We start from the raw sequence: 15,643 nt of genomic DNA on the forward strand, positions 1-15,643 counted from the left end.
GCACCACCCAGAACGGGCACGCCATGTCTGCGCCCGGGGGCTTCACAGAGAGAAGAAGACCCTGCACTCGGAGCGAGGAAGAATATTCCGGAACCGAGCCGGTTCCACTGGAGATAGTGAGATAGATCAGAACAACATGATCACGGGGGGTGGGGGGAGAGAGGGGGCTGGCAGGCGGCGTCCCTGGTGAAGCGGGGGGGTGGGGACGGGGCCCAGGCTCAGCCCCAGGAAGGGCAGTGGGAAGCCCACGGGTGCCCAGGGAAGGGCATCGGCTCCGGGCTCCGGGGTGAGGTTGGGCTTTTCTCTTCTCCGATCCGTCCCCGGTGGCTGGGGTTTGAATTCGGTTATGTGGATGAGGAACACGTTCATGTAAAAACTTTCACAGCATTTCAGAAAAAAAAAATAAGTAATTTATTTCAGTCTTTAATCTGAGACTACTATTAGAAATGGAGTCTCAATTTCAAAACACCGACGACAAAAATTTAGATAATAAACTAAATTATGCTCTTGCTCGGGGAAATTATATAAAATTCTTACAACTAATTAAACCAACACCTTATTATTCTGGAACGAATGCAACACCTCTAGCAATTATTTGCAGAAAAATAAATTGTACTTCGAGCCTCGGCTTAAATTCAGTGACGCAATTGTGTATAAAGATAGAAGCAAAAAAAAAAAATACCCCACCGTCCATGGCGCCCACAGGAGGCGGCCCCGGCCGGCCCGGGCAGCCCCGTCCCCCGCGCGCCTGGAAGGGTCCTAGGCCCGGAGCCGGGCCCAAGGCCTGCGCGAGCCCGGGGGCTCCGGCCACACCTCCTCGGACGGAGCGCTGCTCCGGTCACTTGGCAACCCGCGCGGCCACGCGCACACGCAGACCGAGACACGGACGCCACATCCACGTCGCTCCCGAGGAAGGCCACCGTGGCTTCGGCCCGCGCCGGCCCGGCGGCAGGGTGCGGCCCTCGGCCCCCTGGGAGCTGCGCGTGTCGCCTCTCCTCCGCCGCCCGCGGAGCTGGCGCGGGCCGGCTCGTGGGTGTGGAGACGGGCTCTGAGCACCCGACGCGCAGCCCAGGGTCCCTCCGCTCCCCTCCCGGGCGCCGGGACCGCGCACGGGCGCCGCCCTACCCAACCGTCTCACCGTGCCGTCTGCCAACGCCGATGTCGCACAACTGGGGACAATCTCCAGCCACTGGCCGCGTGACCCCCGGAAGGGAGGTTGCTCCAGAATTGAATCCTCCTGTTTCCGTGGGGGGTGGGGGGAGGCGGAGGGCTTGCAGCTTGGGAGCCCACAGGAGAGAGGACGGACGTGGGGACCGGTGACTCCCGCCGCTGGTCTCGTGTGCCCCCCGTCGGACGCGGATCCTTCCCATCGGAAAAGGTGAAGTTCTCGTTCTGCCGACGGAGCCGGGATTCCGACCACGCAGCGAGTCACGCCGGCAGACGCCCCGGGCCAGGAGCTGCACCACGCGGGAAAACAAGCCGGTGCCTGCCGACGGGACCGTGGGGCGACCGCGGGGCCCCAGGGCCTTCGGGGTCCTCCACGGCCCAGGTGGGGCCAGCGGGGGCGGGGGGCGGGGGGGTCTGCTCTCCTCCTCTTTCCCCCTGCTTCCCCGTGGGGCCGGGCCCCGGCCTCGCTGCCGCACGGAGAGCACTGGCGGAGGGAGCACCGTGGGAGCACCGTGGGCGCCCCACCCCGGCCCGCGAGCACCGAGGGCGGACCCTTTCCTTGGCTACTAAAAAAAAAATGTAGAGGAAGAAGCGGCCTTACGATGCGGCTGCCGATGTCCTCACGCCTGGCTCAAGGTCACCGCCACGCCTGGCTCAAGGTCACCGCCACCTCCTGGAATTCAGTCAGGATGGACATGCGTCCGCGTGGCGGGACGGGACGGGCGCGGATGGACTGGTTCCAAGTTAGCTGTTTTTGTTTATGTCATGTCTTAATGAAATTAGATGATTTAAACCCTGACTTCACATGCGACTTCATCTTCCTGTGAATAGTTACCGCGGGTGAGGCGCTCACCTTAGAATAATAAAGCACTGACGGTTTTTTTATTTAACTTTCTATAATAGGCCTTAGCAAATGGACCGCTCACTTATCCAGAGTTCACAGTCAGTATTTTTAAACTGAAAACATGTCTACTACTTTACTCACTCTGGAAGACTAAAGTGATTACTTTAAACGAGCATTTTAACATCTACAACGTTTTTAAAAGCTCTCGGGCCGGGCGCCCGGTGTCATCACAGCCCCCCCCCCACCCCCCCGGGGCTGAGCTCTGAGGACCGCGGTTCCGAGCCCGCCCAGGCAGGAAAGCCTCTGCGACTCTTAGCTCCGACTCACCACCAGAAAACCGCGAGGGCGCAGAGTACCGGAATGCTAGCCTTGAGCAAAAGAGCTCAGGGACAGCACCCCGGCTCTGAGTTCAAGTCCCACAACGGACCCCCCTCCCCAAGAGTTCTCGTCCTCCTGCCTTTAGTGCCGCGGAGACGCCCGTCACCGGCTTTTCCTCGTGACACCCATCACGCCGCACCCAGAGCTCCAGACGAACCCATCTCCCGGGCCGCGAGGGCACATCGCCTCCTCTCAGGGACACTCAGGCCCCTGCGGCCCGTCACCAGTCACCCCCATTTCCCGGATGACAGCAGTGAGAAACCCCAAGGCTGAGCACGCCTGCCGGGTGCTGAAGGCCTGGGCCTGCCAGCCCCCACGGCCTCCGGGGCCAGTCACGGCCTGACGGGGGGGGGCCGCCAGGTGTCTGCGCCCCGACTGTCCCGCAGAAGGGCACGGGCTCGCCGGCAGGCCCGAGACGACAAGCAGAGAGCGGAAAGCAAAATCAGTGCACTGGCCCCTGCTTCCTAGTCACAGATTCTACCCGTCCAGCTCTAATTTGTCTTTCTTCTCCCACGAATCTGTTTTTTTTCCAGTAATAACCTAGATTGAACAATTAGATGAGAGCACTTTATAAATAATAAATTGCTGCTCAGATTTCAGTGCTATCAGCCCAGGCCTAGTAATTCCTTACATACACAACTGCGGAACCCTGCCTGCACACGCTCCTCCGTGAACCCCCAGGGGTGCCCTGCTGGCAGCCGGGGGGTCGGAGGACTGCGCGGGTGGGCGCTGATCCTACGGACCCCACAGGTGCTGCCCTCGAAGATCTCCAGACCTGAACCTCTGACTCCCGGTTCAACCGGAAGCAGCCAGTCACCAAAACTCAGCCGCACGCGCTGGGGCTCACGTGGCAGTGCGGCTGACCCCGCTCAGACCTCAGGCACCACCGAGGGGCCCCGGGGACACCCCGCCCCGCCCCCGCCCCGCCCGTGGGCCTTCCCCGCACACCCCGAGTCTTGTCCCATTGCTCTGGGCACGTGCTGTGCACCACCTGTGCTCACGGGAGAAGCTGGAGCCAGGGCGGCCGTCACCTCCCACCGGGGCTGCGCTTCCAGCCCGGCCCTCGGGGTCCGCACCCCTTTTGGAGGGAGCCTCCCTGCTCCGTGGGGCCCGGCAGCCCCCGGCCCGGTCTGCAGCAGCGCCGGGGCCCGCCCGGGGGCGGACGCGGGTCTTCTGCTTCCTCCCACTCGGGCTGCCCGCTCCCGGGCTGGCTGGCCCCGCTCACCTGCGGGCTTCCTGCTGGGCTACTTCTGCGTCGGGTGTTTTTCCCCTAGTCCCTCTTGGTGTGGCCACTCTCCTGTGTGCCAGTCTGACCCACCGACAGGGCACGGGTGGACGGGGTGACGGGGTCGGGGCTCCCTTCCGTGGCGCTCCCCACGAAGGGCTGACCCGGTGCCGGCCGGCACCTCCGCCCCCACGGGGCCCGGGGCCACGGCTCCTGGGCGTTTCCGGGGTGCGGGGAGAGCCAGCCGCGTCTGGGTGATGACTCCTGTCAGTTCCCCACTGTCAGCCCCATCTTACGTTCCTCCACACTCACAATATTTCCCCACTTGGGAACGCGTCTGACATTGCAATTTCTCAAAACTGCAGCTCTGCAGCGAGCGCCTAATTCCTGAACCGGCAAAACCCAACAAAAGCCGCTTTGCCCCAGGTCTGACTGGCTGGCTATTTCCAGGCTGGGCACGGGGTGACCCGCTCCTCGCCCGCCCGCCCGCCGGGGCGGCGGTGTGCCCGCACCCCGCGGTGTGCCCGCACCCCGCTGCCCGCCAGGGGCCCGGGGCCGCGCCGGGCGGGCTCCCCGGAGGGAGGGCGGGAGGTGGGGTTTGAACTCGGACCCTGCCTTCCACCGCGGCGCCCGCCCGACCCCGGGGAGCCGGGGAGCCGCCGCGCGGGCTCAGCCCCCGGGGCCTCGCGGGAAAGGAGCCCAGCCGCCGCCGGTTGGCGGGGGGCGGGCGGGGGGGCGCGGATGGCAGCCCCGCAACCCGCTCCGCCGCCCCACCTGCCAGCCGCCCCGGCCCCGGGAACACGGCCGCCGCCCCCGGGCCGAGCGCCGCCCGCCGGGCCTCAGATCGCCTGGCTGGGGCTCAAAGTTGAATAAAGGAAGTTCATCCACCAGGCCCGCGGGTCCCAGGGCTTCCGAGGCCCGGGGCCCCCGAGCGCCCCCCGGGTCCCCCGTGCCCCCCCCCGCTCCCCTGCGCCCCCCGGGTCCCCCGCGCCCCCCCCCGCTCCCCCGCGCCCCCCCGGGCTCCCCCGCGCCCCCCCCGTCCCCCGCGACCCCCCAGGGCTCCCCGCGCCCCCCGGCTCCCCCGCCCCCCCCGGGCTCCCCCGCGCCCCCCCCCGGGCTCCCCCGCGCGCCCCCCCGGGCTCCCCCGCGCGCCCCCCCGGGCTCCCCCGCGCCCCCCTCCGCCGCCCACGTGCTGCGGCTGTAAAGGGCGCGGCCCGGGCCGCAGCCACCGCGGGCCCCAGCGGCGAGGGCGAGGCCCGGGAAGGGGGCGGACGCGCCCGCACCCGCAGACCGGGGCCTCCGAGGGGGGGGGCGGATCCCGGTTGCCCGAGACAAAGGAGGCCGGGTCGGAGTAGGGGCGGGGAGAGGCGGGGCTGGGGAGGGAGGACGGCCGCCGCCGGGGGGGGGGGGGGGGCGCCCGCCGCTGGAGGCCCCGCCCCGGGGCCCCGGCCCAGCCTGCAGGCCACAGGCCGCCCCCCACCCCGGCTGGTGCCCCGAGGGCGCGGGGGGGAGGGAGGGGCAGGAGGGGGAGGGGAGGGGGAGCGGAGGACCCCCAGCCCGGGGCGCCCGCCCGCCCAGGCCCCGGGCTGGAGAGGAGGCGGTGGCGCATCCCGCCCCGCGGGACCCCCCCCACCCATCATCCCGCACCCCGCCCCCCTCCACCGCGGGGAGCCCCCTCCCCGGCCGGCCCTCACCCCTCCCCGGCCGGCCGGGCCTCTCCGTCCCGCCAAACAGTCGCTGGGAGTCAGGGCTGCCGAGGCTGCTTCGCTCCAGAAGTTTCCAAGGCCCCCGCGGGGCCGAGGCTGCGGTTGGCAGCGGGGCCCGGGGGGCGGGGCGGAGCCCGCGGGGCCCGGGCCGGCTGGGGGGGGGGAGGCCCGGCGCGCCCCCCGCGCGCCCCGCGCCCCCCGCGCCCCCGCGCGCCCCCCGCGCCCCCGCGCGGCCCCCGCGCCCCCCGCGCCCCCCGCGCGCCCCCGCGCCCCGACCCGGGCCCGTTTCCGGGCTTGGCGGGAATTTTCCGGGGACCGATGCGCGCGGCCCGGTCGCGCCCGACCCGGAGAAGGCGACTCCGGCGTTCCCGGCTCCCTCCAAGCCCCGACCTCGGCCCGAACAATGCGCCCCGGAGCCGAGCGGGGAGGCCCCGCTGGAAAGGCAGGGGGGCGGAGGGGGGGCAGAGGCAGAGGAGGGGGGAGAGGAGGGGGAGAGGCAGAGGAGGGGGAGCAGAGGCAGAGGAGGAGGAAGAGAGAGAAAAGTGGAGGGGGGAGGGAAAGGGGCGCCCGGCGGCCCCCCCACCCCACCCCACCCCACCCGCCCCAGCACTGCCGGGCTTAGAAGCCACCCGGCATGAAAGGAGGAAAACTTTATCCCGGCCCCGCCGGGCTGGGCCTGCCTTTCCCACGCGGGCTTCCCGCGGCTTTGCAGGGATCGTCAGAAGCACCAGGCCCGGGGTTGGAGAGGAGGTGGCGTCCTCGTGCGAGAAGAGCCACACAGGTCCCGCTGGACACCAACCTGCTCCCCGAGCCTAAGGGGGGGGGGGGGAGCCAGGGCCCGACCGCGCGCAGCCCGGAGATGAAACCCGCTAATCCGCCTCGCCTCCCGTTGTTTTTAAATTAAGCGCCTAAAGAATTTATATTTGCATCTCTCCTGATAGTTCTCATTAGCTGAACCAAAAAGGGACTGGGGAGGGGGGCTCGGTGCACCTGGAACTGGAGGTCCCGCCCTACGCTGAGGCTGGGGCTCGGGCGGGGAAGGTCCTGGCGGCCACCGGGCTCCCTTCCCCCGGGCAGGGCGGATGGAGGCTGGGCTCCAGGTGTTCTGGCCCGCACTGAAGTTTCTGGCCACCCAGCCACCCTCGGAGTGGATGCGGAGACCGGGGCTCCCAGTAGGGGAAGCCACACTGAAGGGGGGCGGAGGGGGGGGGGGCTCGGTGACCAAGGCCTCCGGTCTCTCCCGGGGCCAGAGCAAAATGATGTTGAGGTGGAGTCAGCAAAGAACTTCAGCCAGAGCCCTCAAGTCTGCGTGTGTGGCCCGGCGTCCACGCGGCCCGGCTCTGCAGCCCGGCGGATTTCCCACGGTGTCCCACTGGGACCAGCTGCCCCGGGGCACCGGTTCCCGGCCTTCCCCCAGCTCCCTCCCCTCCGCAGCCCAAAGGCCTGCCAACCCCGAGGCACAGCTGCCCGCCCGGCCGCCCGCCCGCCCCCCAGTCAAAGCCCTGAAAGGGGGAAAAAAATAATGAAAGGGGACTTAAAATTACCTCCTTAGAAAGCAGAACCAGTATTTTTTTTATTCTTGATTTTTGGAACGTCTTTAACGAACGGTTTACACAAAATTATCAAAATGACTTTGAAAATCCACCGACGTGAATTGTATCAGATCAACATCATCCTCAAAGCTACCTCGAGGTGCAGGCAGGCCGCGTTCCGGCTCTACGAGGTGAACGGGAGGGCTTGCTTCCGAACGGACAGCCCCACGCCTTCCGAAGCACGGGGAGAAGCTGGAGGGGGGAGAAGAGGACGGACGGAGACCCAAGGCTGCTGAAATGAACACATCTCCCTTTTGGACTTAAAAGGGCTCTTTTTTTTTTCCTTCAAAAATAAGAACTTCATCTTAACATAAGTTCAAAATGTAGGTGCTACAGGATAGCTTTTAAATGCAATTATTTAATGCTGTCAGGTTACTTGAAGACAAAGTTTTACAGAAAACTTTAAATTCCAGAAAAAAACTGCAATGTTCCAATAAACGCCTAGAAAAAATATGATTAAAAAATTTAAAGCATCGAACGACCTCCAGGTCTTGCCCGGGAAGAACGAGCGTGGCGTCGTGCGTTTTCACGGCTCAGCCACCCGCAACCTAGCTTACCCCGGGGAGGTGGTGGGCAATCTGTGTGTGCCAAAACCAGCAACATTATTTTGCACTTTCCCAAGAAGGGAGGGAGGGAGGGAGGGAAGGGCCGGGGGTGGGCGTGGGGAGGGCGTTGGGTGGCCAGGCCTTCGGGCTCAGTGATGGTTTTCTGGAGTCAAATTCAGAGAAATTCCGCTTGCAGTGCTGCCGGCAGGCAGGGGCGCGCGTGAAGAAGCCGAGCCCCGGCGGGGGGTCTTTGTCCCTCCCGGGCCCGCACCCACCGGCCGCTGGGCAGCGCGGGCCCCGCTTCAGGACGCAGGTGCCCTGCAGACCCGCAACTCGTGCACGGGGCCGGAGGGCCTAACCGCAGCCGGGTGGGCCGAGCCCGGCCGGGAGGAGGTCGTCTCGTAGTTCTCCTCTGCACTCACGCTTTGATCCCACAAAACAACCGGTGCGTCTTCGCGGTCTCCCCTCCGTTGGGGTAGAAGCTCCCCCACACCGGGCCTCTCCGGAGCCCCTGGAGCGCGCGCGTGCGGCCGGCGCCTCCATCCGTCCCGGGAGAGCGCGGGCCCGGTCGTTCCTCTCCAACTTGTTGACCGGGAGGCATTTTTTTTTTTTGGAGGGGCTCTGTCTTCGTCCTTGGATGGAAGGCTCGCGGGAAACTATGTACACGACCTGGCTCCTCCTCCCCGCACCGCAGCGCCCCGAATAAGAACTCCACAATGCATTTACAAGGAACGATACAAAACCAAAAAGAAACAAACCCAAAAAACCAAAAAAAAAAAAAAAAAGAAAAAGAAAAGGAGGAGGGGGGGGTGGGTGCCCAGATACAGAAAGTTTTACAAAACCCAGAATAGAGCTCTGCCGTCTGAGGGAGGGGGGGGTCTCTTTGTATAAATTAACAAACCAACCCAGAAGAGCAGCAGCAAGAAAGACTACGGGGCGGGCGCGAGGGTCCGAGGGGGCGGGCGCGGAGGCCGGGGAGGAAAGTTTGCAGGCCCGCCCGCCCGCGCCGGCCTCTCTCTCTCTCTCTCTGTCTGTCTGTCTGTCTCTCGGTCTTGGCCGCCCCGGCTCGCTCCGCGGACGATAAATACTGTACAAGCGTCTCCGGAGGGCCGCGCTCCGGCCGGGCCGGGCCGGGCGTGCGCCCCGGGCCCCGCGCGCGCGCCCCCCCACCCCGCCCCCCAGCCGGGGCGGGCGCTAGATGTGCGTGAGGGGCACCGTGCCGTTGACGCCCGCGCCCGCGCCCTGGTAGTGCTGCGGCAGCGAGTGCAGGCGGCTCTGCGCGGCGGCGGCCGCCGGGTCCGCGCCCTCGCCGGCCGGCAGGTACATGCTGATCATCTCCCGCAGGTCCCCGGGGCAGGGCGCGCGCGAGTGCGCGGCGGCGGCGGGCGGGCTGCCGCTCGGCGGCTCCGACTTCACCAGCGAGCCCAGCGCGCCCAGCGCGCCCGACGACGCGGCCGCCGCCGCCGCCGCCGCCGCCACCGCCGAGTTCTGGTGCGCGCCGCCCGCGGCGGCGGCGGCGGCGGCGGCCGCGGCGCCGTAGGGGAGGCCGCCGTAGCCCGAGGGCGACGCGCTCATGTAGCCCTGCGAGTTGGAGATGGGGCTGTACTGCAGCGCGCCCATGTCGTAGCGGTGCATGGGCTGCGGGTTGTGCGGGTGCGCGTGCGGGTGGTGCGCGTGCGGGTGCGCCGGGTGCGCGTGCGGGTGCGCGCCGCCCGCGCCCGGGTGCTGCCCGTAGGCCAGCTGCGCCTCCTGCATCATGGCCGCGGCGGCGGCGGCGGCGGCCACCGAGCCCGGGTAGGCGCCGTTGGCCCAGCCGTTGACGTGCGCGTAGCCGCCGCCCGCCGCGCCGCCCGGGCTCTCCAGGCGCTGGCCCACGGCCGCCGAGCCCACGCCGACGCCCATGGCCACGGCCGCGCCGCCGCCGCCCGCGCCCGCCGCCAGCAGCCCGCCGGCCAGCGAGTACTTGTCCTTCTTGAGCAGCGTCTTGGTCTTGCGGCGCGGCCGGTACTTGTAGTCCGGGTGCTCCTTCATGTGCAGCGCGCGCAGCCGCTTGGCCTCGTCGATGAACGGCCGCTTCTCCGCCTCCGACATGACCTTCCACTCGGCGCCCAGCCGCTTGCTGATCTCCGAGTTGTGCATCTTGGGGTTCTCCTGGGCCATCTTGCGCCGCTGCCGCGCGACCACACCATGAAGGCGTTCATGGGCCGCTTGACGCGGTCCTGCCCGGCCTTGGCGCCCGCGCCGCCGCCCGCGCCGCCGCCCGCGCCCGCCAGGCTCGTGGGGGCCGGGCCGCCGCCGCCCCCGCCGCCCCCGCCGCCGCCGGGCGAGTGCAGGTCGGTCTCCATCATCATGCTGTACATCGGGGCGGCCGCGCGGGGCGGCGGGCCCGGGGGTCCGCGGACGGCCGGGCGCGCGGGGACGGAGCGGGGCCCGGGCCCGGCGCGCCGCGGGCGGGGGCCGGGGGCTCGCGGGGCGGCGGGGGGGCGGCGCGGCGGGGGCGCGGGGGAGGCCGGGGCGCTCGCGCTCGGCGCCGGTCCGCCCGGCGGCCGCCAAGTCTCCCTCGGTGCGCGCGCCGCCGCCGGTCCCCGGGGCCGGCCGGGCTCCGCCGCCGGGCGAGGCGCACGGGTGCCGCGGTCGGGGCCGAGTCGCTCCACGTTCCGGGCCGGGCCGGGGGCCGCTCGCCGCCGGCCGCCGTCTCCCTCCGGCGGGGCTCGGTCCTCCGCGGCGGCCTCCAACTCCGCTCGGAGGGCTGCTGCAACTTCTGGCGGGGCGGCGCGCCGCGGGCGCCGGGCGGGTGCGGGTCCCGGGCGGGCGCCGGGGCGGGGGCGGGGGGCCGGGGGCGGGCGGGGGGGCCGCCGGGGGCGGGGGTCACGGCCGGCCGGGGCCGAGCGGGCGCGCGGGGAGCTCGGGCGAGCCGAGCCGCGGGGCCCGGCGCGGGCTGTCCGCTGCCTGCCCGGGGCGGTGCGCTCGGAGCGGAGGCGCACGCGGGGCCGGCGGCGCGCGGGGCCCAGCAGCCATACGCCGGGCCCGGGCTGCCATTAAATGAGCGCGCCGCGGCCAATGGGAGCCGGCGGCGGCGGTGATTTGCATGGCGCGCTGGCGAGTGACGTGGGGAGGAGTCGATGCCGTGGGCGCGGGCGGCGGGCGGCGGGCGGGCGGGGGGAGGGAGGGCGGGCGGGCGGGAAGGGGGGAGCGAGGGCGGGAAGGAGGGGGCCGCTTCCTGGGCGCGCGCGCCGCCGCCGCCGCCGGCCGCCCCCCCCGCGCGCGCCCCGGGCCCGCGCCCCCGCCCGCGCGCCCCGCACTCGGGAGTCGGTCTCCGCCGCGGGGCGGTTCGCGTCGCTCCGGGGCGGGGAAGAGGGGCGGGGAGGGCGACGCCGCCGTCCCGGGCCGGGTTTAAACGCGGCCCGGCTCCTCCTCCGTCCCCGGCCGCGGGCTCCGCGCCCGCCCGCCCGCGGGGCAGGGGAAGTGGGCGGCGGCGAGGCCGGCCCCGGGCCCCCCGCGAGCGGCCGGGGAAGCGCTCCGCCGAGGGCCCGGCGGTTCCGCTCCGCGCGCCGCCGCCGCGCTCACGCTTCGCCGCGGCCGGGATGGAGCCCGGCGGGCGCGGGGGGCGCGCGGGGCGCGCGGGGGGCGGGAGCGCCTCACTCTCCGCCCTGCACTTTGCGTGTTCACGAGCGGGGTGGGGGGGGGCGGCGGAAGGTCAGGGCCTCTCCCCACTTAAAAAAATTTTTTTAATTTCTCAAAAGGTCAAAACCCCGAGATCTCTCCGGAATCCGCGCGCTCGGCATCGGAAACGGGGTGTCGAAGCCGCCGCCGGTGAGGTGTGCGGCCCGGGCTCCCCGCGAGGCCGAGCCGTCCAGTTTGCCAGAGAGCGGCCACGCAGGACGCGCGCGGGCCCACCCGACACCCGCGGCGCCCGGGACCCGGCGACCGACCGTGGCCACCCCCTGCGCTACGCAAAAGACGGCGGCTCCGGTAGGGCCCAGGCTTCACCTCAAAAAGCCCGGGACTCCCGGGACGCACCCCTGCCTGGCACCCCCGGGGGCCGCCCTCCAGTACCACCCGAGCCGGGCTGCCGCGCCCACGAGGCGGCTGGGGGAGCCTTCGCCTAGCACACCCAGAGCCCGGCGGTTCCCTCTGGCCCCTGGGAGCTGGCTTCGAGCGGCCCGGCCTCCGCCCAGAGAGAGGAGCCTGGGAGGTGGATGGTAGGTAAGGGAGGCCTAACCTGTTACGCCAGACCCGTCCTTCCTTCCATGAAAGCAGGCTCCAGGGGTGAGGAAGGGAGCCATGCTCAGAGGAGCGATGCCCAAGAGGGTCGAGTGTGAACACATGGCATTTGTTTTCTACCGAGAGGACTCGGGGTTGTGAGTTTTTCTTCCTTGTAATGCTTTGTCCAAGGTACAAGAGCAGCAGCGCTTTCCCCTTCTCTCACTTACTATGATCATTACCGCAGGGTATTATTATCATCCTCGTCGTTATTATCGCAGAGCTGTTTACAGCATTCGGTGGAAAAGCAGCAAACCGGATCTCTGCAGACTAAACTGCTTTCGGTTCAGGTCATTCGACATTTAATAGTAAACTCATCAAATAATATGCAGTTATATTAGAAAGGAAACATCATTTCACTTTTGCTTTTTGCTAAATATCCAGGTTATGAATTCATTTTCAACTACCTCCTTATCCCAGCAATCAAGTTTGTTAAACCTTTTGATTTGTTTCACTCCCGACCTACAAATAAAAGTTACATTGTGAACGAACAAAAAGGGAACGGGAATATTGTTTAAGAATGCTATAGGCCCTTTTTTCCTTCCATAATTTAGGAGGCCATGGGTGTGCGGTGATCCACTGTGTTAGGGAAATCAGCAAGACTGAAATAAAGGAAATGGTTTACAAATTATAAACTATATTATCCACTTAGCAAGGGAAAGGTTTCTTTCCTCTGCTTTTCAATTTAGATTTTAAACTAAATAGCCAAAGACCCCCTGAACATGCTTTGTATAAATCAAGCCTGGCACATTATTTTCCATATCAATGGAGCAATTTATTTTATAAACACCCCGCACTCCAGTGTGCTTTGCAGGAATGCCTTACGCTTTGGGGAGCTTGGATAGCTGACTCTGAAACGGTCTCGTTTCCTTGTGCCCTAGCCCTGGAAATTGTTTCCAAATATGACTTTACTCTTGTTTTCCAGAGCATCTAAGTAGGGGGCAGGGGCTCAGTGTGGCTCTTTCCGGGTGCAAGCCCTCTCCAGTGATGGGAAGCCGCCCTCGGGTGGCCCTCGGGTGGCCCTCGGGGGCCCACCCGCTCAAGTATTAAGCCAGAGCTGCAGGTGTGACTTGTTGCCAAGTGACAGATGATTGACGTCGGCAGCTGGTGCCAACGAGGCAGGGCGCGGGGTGCCGGGCGCCAGATTCCCCAGTGCCTCCTCTCCTGGCGTGAGGACTGAGAAGCATTACGTAAATTCCTGCCACCACTGGCGGCTTCTGGAAGCCTCCATTTCTGGTGCCTTCTCTGTCTGCCTTTTTTTTCGATCCTTTATTTTTATGTTTTTGAGAGAGAGGGAGAGGGAGCCGTCCAAAAGCAGTTAGGTGAATACCTGTATCCTCCGTCTGCCTGGCGGGCGGGCCAGAGCTCCTTCCTACCCAGCGCAGGCCTCCCGCAGAGCGGGCCCTCGAGGCCGGGACGGGTTCTGTCCCAGCCCAGTGATGGCAGAGAAAGTCCAGAACCTAAGGGGAAAGATTCCTGTCACTGTTGACTCGCCAAATTTGCTGCTCTTTTGGCAACCCGGAAATTTCATTGTGCCTCTGCTCAAAATGATGGCGGAAATCAACTGGAAAGTGTGGCTGAATATTGCTTAGGTGTTTTTTTTTTTTTTTCTGTTGCTGTTGTTGCTATTTAACCTGTGGTCACAGTCCTCAAAGGGAATTTAGACCCCGATTGTGAGTGCAGGAAGTTATGCGCATAGCTGCCCCTGTGGGTATCCACCCCTGGAGAAGTGCACCAGCCTATATTTGCATATGCATGGGGTGTATTTAAGCACTTAAACTGGTGCCTTGGACTTTCAAATAAATTGAGTCTGGGACTTTAAAGTTACAAACTCATACACAGCGGCCCTGGCAGCTTTTAGGTGCCTTCGCCCAGCTCTGAGCTGGCAGGAATCTGGGGAACAGAAAGGAAGGTCCCCAGGAATCTGGGGAACAGAAAGGAAGGTCCCCAGGAATCTGGGAACAGAAAGGGAGGTCCCCAGGAATCTGGGGAACAGAAAGGGAGGTCCCCAGGAATCTGGGGAACAGAAAGGAAGGTCCCCAGGAATCTGGGGAACAGAAAGGAAGGTCCCCAGGAATCTGGGGAACAGAAAGGAAGGTCCTCAGGAATCTGGGGAACAGAAAGGAAGGTCCCCGTGGACGCATCCCCGGGCCTCTTCCCCCGAGGTTTAGAGGTTTACGGGGCTGGCGCCGGGGGAGTTGTCCACCATGCCCACCTGGGACTCACCCTGGCGGCTTCTCCCCCCCCCCCACCCCGGGTGGGGACCCCGACCCCCCTCCAGGCCCCACCACGCCTCAGCTCCGGAGACCAGAACCTGGGGTCTCTGGTGGGCTGAGCGAGCGCCCAGGGGCCCTTTCCTAACTGCCGTCCACCCCGAAGGGCTGGGACCACAATCCAAAGGGTGCAGACCAGGTGGAGTCCCGAGAGGAGCGCGTGATTTCCACGGAGGAGGAGACGGTGGGGACCCTCTCCGGGGAGGACAGTCCGGTGGGCAGAGGCCTGGGGTCACCTCGGCCATCGGGGAGCGGTGGGAGGAGGTGGGGCGCCCCGGGACGGGGACGGAGGAGGCCCCGCGAGGGCGCAGCGAGGGGCGGGATCGGAGGAAGGGGCGGAGGGGGCGCCGAGCCCCGGGCGCCGGAGGGGCACGGCCCGGCCCACCCGGCCCCGGCGGGCCGCGATCGCCGTCTGCTGGCCGCCACCGCCGCGGCGCCCGCCCGCCCGCCCGCGCGCCAAGCCGCCTCCGCGGCGCCTGGGTGGCGCCCTCGCCCGGCTCCCAAGTCCAAAGCCCGCCGGGCGCCCGCGCCCTCGGGGCCCGCCCGGGCCCGCCCCCCTCCCCACCTGCCGGCCCCCAGACGCAGCCCGAGGGGAGCCGGTGCGAGAACGCGGCCATTGGATAAAGTGGACGAAACGCGGCCAGTGGGCCGGGGAGGGAAAGCGAGGGCGCGGAAACGGGGCCGCCCGGCGCCCGCGCGCGGAGCCCCGGGGCGCCGCCACCTCCGCGAGCCGGGCCGGGAGGGAGGCCGCCGGCGGCCCCGCGGCGCCTGGGGGGACCGAGGGGCGCGGGGCGCGGGGCGATGCGCTCCCGGGCGGGCGTGGGGGCGGCGCGGGGCGCGGGGCGCGGGGCGGGACGGGGCGCCGCGCTCCGGGGCTCCGCGGAGGGCAGCGCGGGGAGCGCCCGCCCGCCCGCCGCCCGGCTCGGGGAGGAAGCGCCGGGCCCGGCGGGCGCATCTCTGGAGCTTCGAGTACGGGCTCACCCTGTGAGCGGTGCTCACACATATAATTCAAATTTCACAGCTGACCTGCTCTGAAAACCTCAATCAGCTTCTAATTGAAGGGAAAACAAAATATTGCTTCCATGCAGCAGAGCTAACGATTTAATCATTATATCAGACATTATAGCTTTTAATTAGGCTAATGCTGATACTGTATGGAAAGAGATAATTCAACACAGTTCTTGATGAATTCTGTAATTGGGTTAACGCGGAGCAGTCGGGGAGAGACGTCAATATTCAAGCTGCGTCTGTAGCCACCAGGTTTATGAATGAAAGAGAAGACAAGGGGAGGAAAGACAAGGGAGGGAGGCTGGAACCCAAAGGGGCATCTGCCCTCTCTCCTTGGAGATGAGGGTTGGAGAGAGCGAGCGGGCTGGGTGCCGCGGGCACCGGCACGCCCTGGGCTCCAGCCAGCACGGGCCGCCCCGCCGGCCGTGTCCCTCAGCTAACTGAGAGGGGAATCTGCTGCCCTCCCAGGCGGGGGGGGGGGGGGGTACCTGAGCCCCAGGGGCTTCGGAGGGCGGTGCCCACCCAGCCCAAATCCGTCCCCGAAGAGGGCTGGCCAGCTCCAGAGCCTTCCAAGACTGCATGGCGGCGGGCTCCCACCCCTCCGCGCCCGTGCCAGCCAGGTGCCCCCCCCGCCGCCCCATG

At 67.2% G+C, this 15,643-nt stretch overlaps 2 protein-coding genes across 2 annotated transcripts in view; one reads left to right on the top strand and one right to left on the bottom strand.

Annotated features, from left to right (window-relative positions):
- LOC125345518 (guanine nucleotide exchange factor DBS-like) overlaps positions 1-15,643 on the top strand; it is a 928,411-nt gene that overhangs the window by 588,922 nt on the left and 323,846 nt on the right.
- Positions 8,652-9,817, bottom strand: LOC125345521 (transcription factor SOX-1-like). Its single transcript, XM_048337656.1, is given in 2 exon segments — positions 8,652-9,628; positions 9,631-9,817. Coding segments are annotated over 2 exon segments (1,164 nt in total).

The sequence above is a fragment of the Perognathus longimembris genome, unplaced genomic scaffold, assembly GCF_023159225.1.
Source record: "Perognathus longimembris pacificus isolate PPM17 unplaced genomic scaffold, ASM2315922v1 HiC_scaffold_5797, whole genome shotgun sequence".
NCBI classification, from domain to species: Eukaryota; Metazoa; Chordata; class Mammalia; order Rodentia; family Heteromyidae; genus Perognathus; species Perognathus longimembris.